Raw genomic sequence first — 15,987 nt, 5'->3', positions numbered from 1 at the left:
AGAAAAGTGTGAGAGCAAAGAAATAACTTGATGCTGGGACTCGCATTAAATGGCCTAGGATCCGCGTACTCCCTCCCTCTTTGATAGCATCATATATTTCATTTGCCTTTCTAGCATTTTCTGATTTACTATGTATCTGCATCAATAATAATAAAGCCGGTTTAACTATGTGCATGTGACATCAGATGGTGATTACCACAACTGATAAGTTGTCACGTATTTCAATCAGACGCGATTTCATTCCACTCAAAAACATGTCCTATTTCGACCAGAAAATTATCGTTTTCTGAATTACTATGAATACCGATCAAGACAACCTGACTTTACTTATTCTTTTCAGAAGGAATCGCACAGATTAAAAACACACCTCGAAAGACTTATGAGTAATAGCTCGGACGAAATTAAAGAGGGTACCTCAGATGTACAAAATTTATAAGGTAAAGTTTTTATTCATTTTTCTCTTGTTGTTTTCTGAGGGAGGCTGTGCGAGACATTTAAGTGGGCTATATTTCGCGCTGGCCTATCTTGTGACTTGCCGTTTACCGCATATTGTCGTAATGACTTTTGAGGGAAGGAACCCACACAACTACGGTAGCATCTTCGTGTTGCTCACCTTATGGTCTTCGTGTCCGTTGTGCCTGCCTCAAGACGTGCTTCTTACCACATTTGAATAATATACTAATTCTAATTTAACTATAGGGACATCGTAAATACTTTAAAGATGTTGATTCGTTTGGCAGAAAGTCGAGAGAAATTGTGCTGAAGTGAGATTTTTAAAAAATTTTCTAGCCCGTCTAAATAAACTCGTGCTTATATACTTTTTATGTTTGCAGTCAGAAGCCTCTAACTCCATAATTCAAGACACAACAAAGGTTTTTAAAAACTCTATTTTAAACGTTAATTCTTCCATCGAGAAAGTTAATAAAACAATGGTATTGAGTTGAAATTATTTATTATTTATATGTTTATCATATTAATCATATAAATTGTCATGTATTTGTATCAGCTTCAATATAATAAAGAGCTCGAAATTGCTAATAATGAAGGAAGCAGTAGGGAAAAAAGGGCGCAACTATCCAAAGGGGATCGTGAAGAAGTATGCATTTTATTTTATTTAGAAGTTTAGAATCGACAGAACGGTGATTGTCTGTTAGAAACTAACTCTTTCTTTTGTATTTATTCCGATGATGACTTTCTACCTCTAAAAAATCCCTCAACAAAGCGGAGAAAGAATTTATCTCTTGCGAAGGTTAGAACCTTATGTTGCCTTGAATTTTATGCGAGCATTTTTTTTAATGGCTACTTTGTTACCGATTGCGTCAAAGAAGGTATGTGTAAGATTCAACCTATGGCAAGAAGCGGATTCCTCACTACTATTCGTTGTATGAATAGATCAAAACCATTAGCAAGAATGTGGATGAAAAGGGAAACGATGATGATCCATCCCTTAGTAACGAGAGTTCTACCAGTTCTAATTCAGGATCAATATCAGGTTCAACACCACAAACCATTAATTCAGACGAAAATTGTGAACCTGTTGTTGACTCTACCCAAGATATTGAGGTAATTTTTAGAAATCTGGGCATACCTGACGCATGTTTTTATATCTTTCAGCTAATTATAAAGAAAAAAATCTTAGAATTTAATGATTTTAAAAATTTATTATATTTTATTATCGTATTTATACAACAGGCCACGATCATAATTGATGTTGATGAAACACTCGAAACCTTGGCCAAGGAAACCCTCGTTAGAAATGAAGAGTGGATTATTGGCTTTGGTAAGATAAACGTTCGAGAGTCGCTAAAAAAATGGAAGCGCGAAAAAGATCGTCCTCATAATGAGTAAGTTTCAATTTATTATTTTGTAAAACATCAAAGTAAATGGTGCATTAACTATCATTATGCAATATTAGTCTTGGATATTATGACATCATTGATCTCACGCCCGGATCTAATAGTGATTTTGTTAATTCACTATCGAAATCCGAATATGAAGAAGTGATAAGTTATGATCCTCCAAAAATACCGAATTTTAATTATGGTGAAATCAAAGCACTAATTGTTAAATGACCAAGGTGTTCGATAACTTTGTTATTATTATTGATTATCTTTCAAAAATGTTTAATTAACAAGTCTTTTATTATAGGCGTCTGATTTCCGAAAAGCAGTAAATGAAAATTTCATGTCAACAAGAGGTGATGAGGATAAAGAATTCGCGTGGGATTTTGCTTATCATCTGTAGGCATCATCTTAATATAATAGTTTCTTTGATATCCGCACAATTATTGACTTTATGTAGGGTAAATTCTTTTGATCATGGGAATGATCTTCTTAATACCAACATGTCGGAAAGGATGTATCGAAAGATTTCTTAGCACCTGTAATTCGAAGTTTATTTCGAAAAAAAAGTACGGACCTGGATCTCTTTTTGTAAGTAATGGATTGTATCATTTTAAATTGCAATTTTTAACGATCATCAGATAAATATCAATTTGTTATCTATTTATTAAGTGGTGAGGTATGCTTATACGCATCGGCTGAAGACGCCGATTTAAAGAAGAACGACGCAGAAGACCGAAGTTCGGGACGAAAGATTGATGCTGTTTGGGCCACAAAACCTCCAAAGGTTGAGTTCGCCATTTGTGAAGTTAGTGGACCCCCAACCAACGACTATATTCGCATTATTTTACCGACAAAATAAAGATCGGGAAAATGTTAAAAATAATGTTAAATAGGATAGCTCGAGTTTATGGTGGAGATAGTACAATTTTCAATTTATTGAAGCTTTACGCTTTGCAGATTTATGGTAAATGTTTTCAGTATTAATGATAATCTGTCTTGGTTATTAATTTTTAAATAATTGTAGATCACAATGCAATTGTATACGAAATGACCGTACCGTATCGAGAATTATATTTATTTAGAGAAGTAATACGAACGGAATTACCAACAAGTCAAGTTAATTTAGTGCGGATGCGTCAATGCGTCCCGAAATTCCTTTTATTTAAAGTATACGTCCTTATTTTTTTTTTTGAGATATTTTTTCAATTAGTTCTTGTATGTACGAACTAAATTTATTCTATTGTTTATAGGAAATGCTTTGTAAAAGTTTAAGTGATCTACGTGAATATATTATGGAAGCTGGCTTACATACACCACCTGAAAAAATTAAAGCATCTCTATTTGTTACAGAAATGACGTATACGCCCCCATCAAAAAAGGATAATAACAAAAAAGAGGCAAGAGAGGAGGGAAAAAAAAGTAGTATATTTTATGTTGTTCAATAGTCACAGAAAAAGTGTATAACTTCGTTTTTTTTATTAGTTAGCATATTTTGTTTAATTCGTGTTGTATCAATGCGTAGTAAAAATATAATTGTAGTTATAACATAGTGCATATTTGAAAATAAAGTATATACTTCCGTCCTCATTGTGCAAATGTATATAGTCAGAGGAGACCGTACGTATCGGAAGAAATAAAAAAAATGCTTATGTTCATATCTTTGTTGGAAGCAATTGGTAGAGATTTACTAGGCAAAGTGATCGGCATTACAAATTGTAACGCGCACGTGATTTTTCATCGTGTTTAAAATTACTGAGTAATCGCTCAAATTAACACTGGTTTGACGAGCTCGTCTAGTCTCGGCCACTTGTTTAAGCAAGGAATATGGTAGCTTTTTTCTTTGAAGCATTTAGCTAAAACGTTTTAATAAAGTTTGCCCAACAATTCGGGCTTATATTTTTATTTGTTTCGTGAAGGTGTATGAGAGTGTGTAATGCATTTTTGGAATATGTTCTCCCTTGTACCTTTGGTACTGCGGAAGATAGCCTAACTATTGAATAGCCATTTTCTTTTTTACATTTCTGAGATAGGTATTTCTTTTTTCGAAAAAAGGGTATTGGGCCATTTACTATATTGTGTTACGCCACATGATTCATTCATTCTTCTGCGCAATTTTGTTAACCCTGGACAAGCAGTCCAGACTGCCGTCAGAGAAATATTTCTTGCACGTAGTGTTTTTTTGATTATGATTGCAGGGGTGATGTGTACATGGTCCAGATTGGCTGATCCTCATGATTTGAGTTGCGGGAAGGTTGCGAGGAAGTGCTGGGGAGCTAAGGTAATACAAACTTTATAATTTAGCCATCCATGGTGATGGGATCCAATCATTATGTTGGAAAAAAAATCAGTTATAAATCTATTTTCACTCGAAGTTCTTTGAACAAGGGGATAATCTAATAAAAATGAATCTGATATTTTATTATAATATACTTGCTATAAATTGCTATAAGTCTTTAAAATCACTAAAAATACTATAAATCACTAAGATTAGTTATAAACTTTAAAAAATGGACTATTTTGGTTTAAATCCTGTAGTAGTGCAGGTATTGAACAATCTGCAATATAGGTATAGTGGTGAAACACCAGAAATGTGGTATTCTCGTGTTCATTATCCATTTAAGAAACTTCTTGAATATAACCCAAAATACTTCTCCAAGAATGGATTTATTCAAATGATTGAAAGATCATATAAAATAGTGAATAGTATCCCGTATATACAACTCAAAATGACTTGCATAGACTCGCATAACATAAATAATATAGTTAAAGTATTATAAAATTAGCATAGGACAAATTTTATCATATAAAAAATTGATTTGAAACTTGACTCAACTTAACTCGTAAGAAACACTAATGGTGAATTTAAAGCTGGAAGATACTCATTTCATATTTATTGCACTGTATGCAACTCATTGATGTTTATCTGTAAAAATACCATTGAATGTGCAAATAAACATCTGAATGAATGTATTACTAACCTATACAAAAGAATGTGAAAAAAAGAGTATCATCAGAATTAAGTAATGATAAGATTGATGAAATTTATGGTAATATTTATTTTAGATACAGAAAAAGCTCTGAATTTTATTGTTCTCGTGTTTCAAAAGAAATTAAGAAAAGTGTTGCATATCGATTAATTAATAGTACAAAAGTTATCCAACAAGCTTAAAGAACTTATAAGTTAAGACCTAAAATTTGGGTAAAATGAGTTTGGAATATAGTGAAAAATGATGGTACTCCTGATGAGAAGAAGTTTTAAGTATAATTCCTCGTAAAATAAGTAGAGTTCCTAAAGGATCCTGAATAATACTTATATAATTCACAAATAAACTTTAAGTATTAAAGTAAAAATACATTTTATGACATAACTCTGTTAATATTGAAGCTAGGAATTCAATTTTACTATCATTAGAATCCTCTCATCGAAACAAATCTAATGATATAAATTTTATTAAAATCAAATCACTGGTTGTGTTAAAAACAGGGGTATATAGGATAACGAAATTTTGAAAATACCCCTGTAATATGCAATTTTTGAAGAAAATTTTAATATAAACTCTATGCAAACTCAAATGTGAGTTGTATCGTTGGTGTTAATTTTTCAAATTCACTTATTTTCAGACGAGTTTTTTACACCATTAATGATGATACTGGAATTCGTGTAGTTTATTTTTCTCATTAGATTCCTTTTACATATAATCGAATGCAAATCACTCCTTATCCTGGTTGTTCCCTCCATTGTCTTGCTAATGATGAAGGCCCTTTGGCTTTGAAATCTGTTGGAGAAAAATTACTTCATTGATCATGTTTATCTGTTTTACCTTCTTATCGTTGTTTACAATTATTTCATATGACTGTATATGTAGATATTTCACAACAATTTATTAATTTAAAACTTTCTCCTTTTATTTTGTGTTCTTATTTTAGATTTTTACTTGGATTTTCAGAATTGTATATCCCAGAAAGATACTTAGCATTAGAGGAACTACTCTTAATGCATTATAACAGTTCTCCTACCCTTCCTCCTGATCTTACTCTCATATCAGATCCTACTTTTGCTTTGTGTTCTGATACCACTTTTTACATTTCTGGAACTATACACGCCGTTGATTCATTGACTTCATACCTAGTCTATGTTTGGGTGCAAACCCTTGATGATTTTATACTCGACTCTGGAATTTTCTCCTGTCCCATGATTTCTCCATATAATAATGTTGCAGAATTAGCCTTTGTATTATATGTGTTGAACTCCATTCCTTTGGATTTCTCCGTTTCCTTTGTCTTCTCATTCAAATTCAACATCCTATTTTCACGATAGTGCAAGGCTTTCCCTATAAGACGAGTCTGATTGAAGAATAATCCTTTATGGTCTTGTATCAGAGTTGTTAAAATCCAGACGTATTTCTTGCAGATTTACTTATTTTCTCAAAGACTCTACTCCTCCATATTCCATTCGCGCACAAGAACTTATTAAAGGACATAATTGGCCTGACTCTTTACAACCTATATAGGACCCCAGATAATTATAATTAAGATCATGTCTTACTATATTTTAAACTTTATTTTTCTTTTAACATGTAATTTTATTAAGTTAATATTATTTTTTACCATAAAAAAAAATGTTTCTTTTGAAGAGAAGAATCTTTTGATACCAAAATCTTGTAAATCTACTGATTAGAATTTGAGATAAGTATCATTACACAGGCAAAATTTGGCAAAAAAATATACGCTTTTTCACTATCAGTATACATAGAAATATACAAAAAAATAAAATTACTATTATTAAATATTACTTTTTAAGTAACAAAATTATAGATAATAGGAGGGCAATTATTATTACAAAGTTTTGTATTTATAGTTTTAAAAGTAAGTTCAAGATGACAAGAGTAAATTTTTAGCATAAAAGATATGACCTTAATTATAATTGTCCAGGGTCCTACCTATACCATTGATAGATGCAATTTTTTCTTCTTCTCTAAACACCATGGGTCTCTTTACTGGGTATGATGAACTTTTAATTCAAGATCCGGTCAAATATTGGCAGTTCCTATCAGATATTCAGCGATTTTTCTCGTTGTTAGGACTTTTCTGATTTCTTTCCATGCAAACTTCCTTCCACATTGTGGACTGGTCACTTACTTTTGATACTTTCAAACAAACTTTGTATCCGAACTTCGCAGTGTCTAAATCTTCTACTTTTGCACAATTTCGTCTTAAGCTCTGATTCGATGAACTTTCTGTCATGTATAAGCTTTCTCAAAGATTTCCTGGTCTATATGCTGATAACTCCTTATGTCCGATTTGTGGCATTTTCATAGAAATATTGAAATACCTTTTTATCTGCTCACCTAGTTATTTGAATACTGAGGATAATAACTCTGTACTTTCAAACCAAAAGGATGTGACCATGAAAATTATTGAACGCTTCCTGGTCAAACTTGCTACTAAGGTGTCTTCTTCACTCTGATGCAAACAATCATATGATGAACTTCTTATGGCCCTTTGCAATTTGCAAATGCTTGGTCTTCCAGATTTACTTTCGAGTAATAATTATTTATCGTTTTCAGCTTCCTGGTTTCTCTGAGGCTTCATTTCATGTGATCTTCTGAAGTGTCTTATGCGATGCTCCGGTCTAAATTACAAATGTATATCCTCTATTATTTCTCGAATATTTTTGAAACTTCAACGTAAAATTTATCATGGACTTTGGTGACCGAGGTGTAAAATTAAAATTACAAAAGACGTGGCAAAGGTATTTGCCAAGTATTCTTCGATCATATAAAGGATCTTCTGTTCAACCTTTTCATTTTTCCGCTCCTCAAGTAGCTTTATCTCAGGCCAATGGGCCTCTCTCCCTGCTTTAGGCTTCTGAATGGTCCTCTCTTGGTATCAATTGGTTCCATTCCTCTTTAACCCAATACTACTCATAGTTTCATCACCTGTTGGATTTTCTGAAGAGTCGAACAGTCCTCATCTGGAATAATATTTTGGTAATTTGTAAGATCAGGTAGGATTTTCTGGATTTGGATAGTTGATCTGAAACTTACTTTTTAGGTTTAAAGTTGGGATATACAAGTTTGGGATTTATAGTTTAGTTTACTTCTCTATATGTACAAATTTGTGTGACTATTTTCTTTTTGTTTTAGTTTTATTTATTTACTTTTCTTTTTCATTGTATTTTAAGTGAACGAAGTTATAAATGATTAATAAAAATAACTGTTAGCCTTCAAATATGAGTTGTATCAGTATTATTCAGGGTCCTATTCCTGATAATTGATATATAGACTATATATGGGATCCTAGTTATTTTCTGGTAGAAATTAATTATAAAGATAGAATTCAAGCTAAAGATATACTTGCACATTATTAAAATTATCCTATATTATATGACCATTATTCTTTACAAAGCTGGATAGAAAAAAAAAAGAATAGTTATAAGAACGATTAAATAATATAGCATATATAATTGCTTTTATAGAATTATATCGGTAAGACTATAAAATTGTTGAATATTCAGAATGGACTTATATGTTAAAATGATTATCAAATCCTGAATATTATCATATTGATAAATACTTCAACAATGGTATTGAAAATTTTGTTAAAAGTTCAAAATATGCATAATATAAGTGTTATTAACAGGCAAACATTATTAATATAATTTATTAGATCTTAACTATTATAAAACTAAAAATATTAGTATTAATGAAAAGACTACTACTGTAAATTTCTCAGATTTATATAATAATTGTAAGTATATATACTAAGTTTTCTAAGTTATAGATTCTTTATTTATATAAAATTATTATAATTATAATACAGTATAATAAATCAATTTATTTTTTATCTTCATTTGCATGTAAACATATATGACATAAATTAATACATTTTTGATCCTTGTTAAAGTATATATGATGTAATAGGTGATACTCTGCAAATCATCTGTGAAACTATGCTTATATAACAAAATAATTTTATATACAAATCAATTTCTCTAAAATATTTCAATTTTTTTTTTTGCAACATTTAGCAGAATAGCATTTAGTAGAATATCATTTAATAATATATATATTTATTCCAGAAAGACAGGCTATTTCTATTATATTTCAAGCTGAACATATATTACTGGGTCTTGATCAGGCGAGTGAAAAAAAAGTTCATATATGCATTATCCCTAACATTATTCTAAATGTCAAGATCTACAATACACATTTTACATACTCTTATTTTCGAACTTAAACTTTTAGTGTAAAGTATAACGTATATTTCTTCTATCTTTTTTTTTCAATATGAAGAGAATGAAAATGTACTAAGAAATGATGGCATTTAAAAGAGTAGTATGGAAAATTTATATTTAAGTCATTGAAAACTTCACATTATATTAATACATTTTTATTAATATTTATTATTATATTAAACTTAGTAGTCAAGATTAAAGCTTTCTTATTACAAAAATCATTTAATACTCTTTATGAGATATCTGTGGTTTATTTAACAATAGAGAATAATATTCTACCTCCATATAACAAAGTACAGGAAATAGTTGACTAAGCAGTTAATTCATTATTAGTAAAGCTAACAGATCTTGGTCAAAGAACTAAGATATTAAAAATATTACTGCAGATATAATATAAATGAGATTTTTATTTTTGTTCTTTATTTAATGATGACGCTATAGTAGATGTTGGCTTTAGTTTTAGTAGCTGAAAATCAGGAAGTACTGGCCTAGAAGATCAATATCTTAAAATGTTAAAAGTTTCTATTCTTCTCTACTATGCATGACTATCTAGCAAAAATAATGACAATATGTCTTTTTAAAAAATTCTGAAAACACACGTGTGGTAAGAATTATAATTCATGAATTTGGGATGGAAATAATGTACCAGCACTTTTTTATCACATCTATTGTAGGTGAAGAATGGATATATCAGTATTTGCAAATTAAAAGCATTAAAAGCTGAATATGGATAGAAAAATACTTCTTGATTATACTCAAAAAGAAATAAAAGAAAATTTTAATATATTAAAATTTAAACTTGAGATAATTACTATGCCATTTAAAGATTTTTTGTTTAAAATTAACAAACTTTTATGCTTAGCATTCTACAACAGAAGTGGATATAAACCTTTATGATTCACTTAAACAAAGTTTAACAGGTATAAAATTTTTAGATCTCATATGGTAAAATCCTAAAGTAAACATAATTTTAAGTGATAATTTAGACATTATAAAAAACTTGGGAAGTAAGCAAAAAAACATCTTCATGAAATTTTGAGAAAATATAAAATGTACTCTACCTGATTCAGTTGTTGCTAAGTATATTAATTTTGTAAAAGTTTTCAATAATACAAAGAATGCAAAGTCTATAAAAAACATACTTTACAATAAAAAATAAAAAGAAAGTGAGACAAATTTAGTAAAAATAACAGAATGTATTCTAGATATAATGTAAGTTGCTTGCTTATTCAAAAATTGATGAAATATCACTATATTAATCATGTTTTCTTTTATCAGTAATGAAATATAGAGCAATCCTGTATTTATGACTAGTATATCTCGCAGTGAGCAGAGTGAAGAAACATACATTATTGCAAATATTATAATTCTTTTACTTTGAACAAGTTTTTAAATAATCTTCCAAATAATGCCATTTGTCTAAACATGATAAAACATCAAAGCATAGCAAGCAAAACTCAAAAAAATTTAAGAATAATTGAAAAGTAGATGGAAAAAAACCTGACATTATAGATTTATTGAAGCAAGACAAAAAATTATTGAGCTATTATATACCAAATTATCACATATTATATGTAATAACTGAAAACAATCAGATGACAAAATTAAGTTATAAAGAGAAATATTGGATGGGGCAAGTTATATCAGTGCATTATGTAGGCCAATTGGTAATCAATTTGGTGTTATAGGAATTCAAGTTGCAGGTACAACTATGTATTTAAATAATTTAACTGATATACCAATATACTAATGCATATTTTTGAAGATAATGTTCACAGTAATAAATACCTTCTGATATGATTTTGAATATCTTTTCTAAAGTTTGGAAGGTAAGCTATTATTTATCATGGTATCTTATATGAGATATTAATGAAGAAGTTTTTATTCAATTAGATTTTTTTCTTAAGATAAAATAATTTGAACATTTCTTTTCTTTTAATAGAAAACTGAATATACTTACTTTTAGTGAACTTACTTCACCTCTTATTATTACTGAATTTAAAATCAATATTGAAGGACTTGATTACATCAAACTTGATAATAGGCTTAAACCTACTAAAAAGGTTATTACCATTAATAGCAACTTTATTCATAAAGCTTTTGAGGGTTATAAGCAGTACTTGTCTAAATCAAAAGGTGAGAGACGATGCAGATGAAATACATCTAATAATCTATTAAATAGACAGCGGCATTAAGGTTACCTGTTTAAACCTTTCCAAAATTCTACGATTAGTTTTTCCAAAATTTTACTATAGTTTTATTATAGTTTTGACAAGGTTTTGGCAGTTTTAGCATTTATAATAAGTTTCATCAAGTTTCGCTTTTCTCCAGAGTTTTGCCAACTTTTTAATAAGACTTTTATATAGTTTTGGCAAAGTTTTACTATTTCAGCATTTCGCTAACTTACCAAAACCTTTTAGTTTTTTCAGCAACCTTAAGCAGTGAACAGGAGATAGTAGTACTTTTAATGCATGTATTAAGTTTGTTATTATTTCAGCTGATTTTATATACACTATTCGTTATTTTTCTAGCTTTGGTAGTATGCAAGTTTTCAGATCTTTTGATCCTGTTGCTATCTTCTTATGTTACCTTTCTGAATGTTTTCTATCTGAATTTTCTTCTACAGAACTTGTGAATAAAAGTAGAGCTCTCCTGTGTAATTACAAATTTATGATTAATATTGGAAGTGATAAGTTATTGATTTTTCTGCCTTGATATATGTTTTAAAGTCTATAAATATTCATGAAATTCTTTTCTTTCTGATAAAATATATTAAAAATGATGCAGGTAATATTTATTTCAAAATTATTATAGTTTTTAAAGATTCAGGTACATATTTGGCCTAAATCTGGTAAAGTTAATATATTTGACACTAAGATGAAATTGGTTGTAGATATAATTTATAAGTTTTTACAGGATTTATTTTCTAATCTGTATAATTTTAGAGATTTTATTTGTAATGTACTTATTCCAAATTGTGAGAGGTAAAAAAATGGTTTCACTGAATACTAGAAACCCTCTATTTGTAAAATCCAGCAATCGTATTCCTGATTTCTTGTTGGCATAAGACATTTATTATATAGAGTTATAGCCAACTCATTTTTTAACCTATCCAGCTAACTTTTGGTAGTTAGTGCAAGATTCTAATAATGTTTATTGAATTTATTCTGCTCTACTAGGATCCTACCTACTATTAAGATAGGCCATCCTATGACCTAAGGTAAAGTTTACATATAAAACTTTTTAAAAATCCTACTATAAAGGAAATTTTATGTTATATTATTATAATTTTTTTTCTTTTTAGTTAATTAACTAATAGAATTTAAGCAAATCCTAAAGTAAGGTTTCATATAAAAGTGAAATTTCTACCGGTAACATATCTTAGTAATAAGCGGGATCTTGTTCTACTTCATTCATATCTTCATCTGTGTCTGTAGCTTCATTCTCTTTATAATAATAGATGCTGAATTCATTTTTATATCTATCATTAGGATCTGTAAATATTCTTTGTATATTGTAATCTATAATATTAAATATTGTAGATTTTTGTTTTAATAATATATCTACTAAGTCTAATAATACATTTGCTAATTCTTTATCCTCTGAGAAGTGATTAATGATATCTGAACATCTCTCATATATTGCTATTTCATTTGATAGAATAGAATATCTTACTAGTGATAAAAATAGGAGACATATATATATATCATTTTCTGGCATCTTATCATATATGTTTACTAGCTCTTTTAATTTAAATACTAACATACTTTCATTACTAAATTTGAAAATATCACATCACTTTCTTTATTCATTCATCTACTGTGTTTCCTATTAGATTTAGTAAATGTCTTAGTAATGCTCTGTATTGTGGCATTTTGTAAACCTTTTATATACAAATATTTTTTTTTAATTAATTGCATACCCATCTTATGAAAGTAAAAAAAGAAGAAGATGGATTAGTACCGCCTTTCTAAATTATTCCTCATTATCAAAATTTTATGTTACATTGTTATGATTTTTTCCTTTTTAACTAATTAACCAATAGAATTTAAGAAAAAAGTAAGGTAAAAACTATTAGTAAAGGCCAATTTTCTACAGTGACCTTTATTATAAGTAAGCGGAATCCTTTACTATCATATCCTACATCTTTAGGAGTTAAATCATCTTTAAGCAATTGGATGTTATATGTCATTCAATTATACTCTTTTAAATCAAATTCTCTTGTTATAAATCCATAATGAAAAATAGTTTGTTTTACTGCTACATTTTTTGCGAATCTGATGTCTTTTTTCGCAAATTTTATCATATTTTCTGAAAATTTTTTTGATGTTCTTGTTCCTAATCTCTGATACTGCTTTATAGTAAACCTTTATGGCTTTCTTATATTCATCTACTGCCTTGTCATATATTTCTTTAGCTTCTTTATACTATTTTTATAACTTATTCTTATAATAGTAGTACCAGAATTTATTTATCTTGAAGTTTTTATTGAATTCATCAAATGGAATGTTCTTGACTTACCATCTTCACTATGATTTCAGGAATTTTCAACGGGCTTTGCTTTTTGTATTGCTTAAGAAGTATTTCCTGTTAATAACTATAAGATCAGAGACTGTGCAGCTGAAGATTGTTGCAAGCTTTTCTGCTATATATGCCATGTCAAGTACTGTATATTTATATAGATACTTGTTATCTACCTATATATTGTTCAATTACATTTTTTCTGAGTATATTGAAAATTGCTTGTCTTACTATTCTGCTTTATTGACTCCACAGCTGATTTTCTAAATGAGTTAATACTTCCTTACTTTTTTCAGCTCTGTTGGTTTTGGAATCCTGTTTCTTGTTCAGTTAATTTTTTCAGATTATATGGTGGTAGTTAGATTATATGGTAATATTTAGACTATATGATGGTAATTAGATTATAGTAATGATGGTAGTTAGATTATATGGTGGTAATTAGATTATAGTAATAGTAGTAATTAGACTATATGGTGATACAACTGTTCCAGAATTGGGATTTTCATACTACTTAAGTTTTGAAAAATTTGAAATTATTAAAAAAACGTTAATAAACATTTATGAAATATAAATATAATTAATTGTAAAGTATTAATATTTAAGATATTGTAATTTATAATATATAATAAATGCTTTTTAATAAAAATAAGTATAATAGTAATTATAAATAGATTATAACTATATAAAATAAATTAATAATAAATAGTTTAAACATTTAATTAATATAATCGTATTAGTATTAAGATTTAGATTAAAGTTATTAATCTATCAATCCAGTGAATATCTAATTTGAAATTCAATTGGATTATTTGCTAATATTTCAGTCAAATAATAGATAAATCCAAATAAAAAAGTGAATAAATCTATATAATTTGTTTACCATTAAATTATTTATTATGCTATGGTGGTTGTCACCTATAAACAACAATATTAATAATAGTCCAAAATTTAAAATTTTATTTATTTATTTATATTGTATAACTTATTTTTAAAGTATTTTGCTAAAATATAATAATTGCTACGTGAACAGCAAAATTTTTTTTTGTTATATTACATGAAATTCTTATGGATTTCTATAGAATTTTTGTAAAATCCATAAATAAAATTACATAAAAACTAGTCCAAATTTTATGTTTTTATTATTGCTACTTATTAAAATTATTTAACTTTAAACCATAATATTAATTAAAATTTTTATTAATTCGTGATCCGCATAAAAAGTAGAGAATCTAATTATTAAAAACTGGGGTTAAGTTATATATGGTAATATATAATAGCGTAGAATCTGAAGACGTAGCAAATTAAAGTACAAATTTTTTAGATATGATGTAAAAACTAAAACCATTAGCATAAAATTATACCATTTGGCTAACTTCTTACTAGAAGTTTGGTAAAATTTTCAATAATTAGAAATAACTTTCCTAAAAAATAAGGCATTTTTTACCTTTAAGCCTATAAGTAAGTCATTTATAGTGCTCAAAAAATTTACTGGACTTTCAATAAAAAGTAAGCCAAATAACATAATTTGATGGCAATAAACTTAGTTTTTATATTATATTTTAACAATTAGTACTTTTGTTTGCCATGACGTCAGATTTTACACTATTATATAATTATCCCGATTTTTGATATAGGACTCTCTACTTTATTTACAGATCACGAATTAAATTCTATAAAATAACTTAATAGAAATATTCAGTACATGTTGTTCTATTATTTTATCAGTTTAGTTTTTTCTGTTTACTATTCAATTTATAATTTATAAAAATTTGAAGACACATAATATTAGTATGATTTATAGGTGATGGCCACCATATACCAATTTTTTTTTTAGGTTTGTATAATATGATTATTTCTTTTTTTTATAATTATAATTCAGTTAATATTATAACTTCAGCTTAAATTAAGTATAAATTTAAAATTTACATATCTGCCAATTTACAGAATTTACCAATCATCAGTTATGTGACGCAGTACTAATTAAAATTGATCAAAACCCATTTTTATATAAGAAAAAATGTCAAAAAATATAAAAAAAAAACTTTTAAGACCTTTTCCAAAATATTTACCTTTTTAATCTAAAACCAGTAAAAGGAGTTTCTAGAAAAAAAAGGAAAAAAATATTATAAAGTTAGTTTATTAAAAAAAAAAAGAAAAACTTTACAAAATCTGGAATATTTAATGATTTAATGAAAAAAAATTAACTGAAAATTAATTAATAATAAATATCAAATAGATTTAATTAAACAACTAATCAATACATAATCTAAATTCGCTAAAATATCATTATTAATTATTTAGAGTTATTTATTTATTGAAAGATTTTTTTGCTTTCTAAATAAATTTTTTCTATAAACTATAAAAAAAAAAAATAAATAAACAGCT

The 15,987-nt window shown here is 27.8% G+C and overlaps 3 protein-coding genes across 4 annotated transcripts; 2 read left to right on the top strand and 1 right to left on the bottom strand.

The window, feature by feature from the left end:
* Positions 1 to 929: 929 nt before the first annotated feature.
* OCT59_010280 (uncharacterized protein) lies at positions 930 to 3,437 on the top strand (the record flags this gene model as incomplete). Of its 2 annotated transcripts, XM_066132911.1 has the most annotated exons (13): positions 930 to 932; positions 1,007 to 1,096; positions 1,223 to 1,249; positions 1,393 to 1,563; positions 1,693 to 1,844; positions 1,916 to 2,063; positions 2,149 to 2,240; positions 2,302 to 2,346; positions 2,412 to 2,432; positions 2,514 to 2,628; positions 2,706 to 2,808; positions 2,869 to 3,011; positions 3,095 to 3,437. In XM_066132911.1, 13 exons carry the CDS (start codon positions 930 to 932, stop codon positions 3,287 to 3,289), a joined length of 1,305 nt encoding a protein of 434 aa, XP_066000510.1. In that variant the 3' UTR covers positions 3,290 to 3,437. The 2 variants fall into 2 exon arrangements, with proteins under 2 accessions (XP_066000510.1, XP_066000509.1); XM_066132910.1 differs by lacking the exon at positions 930 to 932 and having other exon boundaries at positions 1,041 to 1,096; positions 1,223 to 1,328; positions 2,514 to 2,808.
* A 2,257-nt stretch (positions 3,438 to 5,694) lies between these two features.
* OCT59_010279 (uncharacterized protein) lies at positions 5,695 to 6,162 on the top strand (the record flags this gene model as incomplete). The annotated part of the gene is made up of 1 exon (XM_066132909.1): positions 5,695 to 6,162. The coding sequence occupies one exon, from the start codon at positions 5,695 to 5,697 to the stop codon at positions 6,160 to 6,162; it is 468 nt and encodes a 155-aa protein (XP_066000508.1).
* Positions 6,163 to 12,462: 6,300 nt separating this feature from the next.
* On the bottom strand, positions 12,463 to 12,801 carry OCT59_010278 (uncharacterized protein; the record flags this gene model as incomplete). The annotated part of the gene is made up of 1 exon (XM_066132908.1): positions 12,463 to 12,801. The coding sequence occupies one exon, from the start codon at positions 12,799 to 12,801 to the stop codon at positions 12,463 to 12,465; it is 339 nt and encodes a 112-aa protein (XP_066000507.1).
* Positions 12,802 to 15,987: the final 3,186 nt, after the last annotated feature.

Source organism: Rhizophagus irregularis, chromosome 18 (assembly GCF_026210795.1).
Source record: "Rhizophagus irregularis chromosome 18, complete sequence".
Taxonomy (NCBI): Eukaryota; Fungi; Glomeromycota; class Glomeromycetes; order Glomerales; family Glomeraceae; genus Rhizophagus; species Rhizophagus irregularis.
Note: the sequence above shows the minus strand (reverse complement) of the source record. Positions and strands in the feature narration are given on the sequence as shown.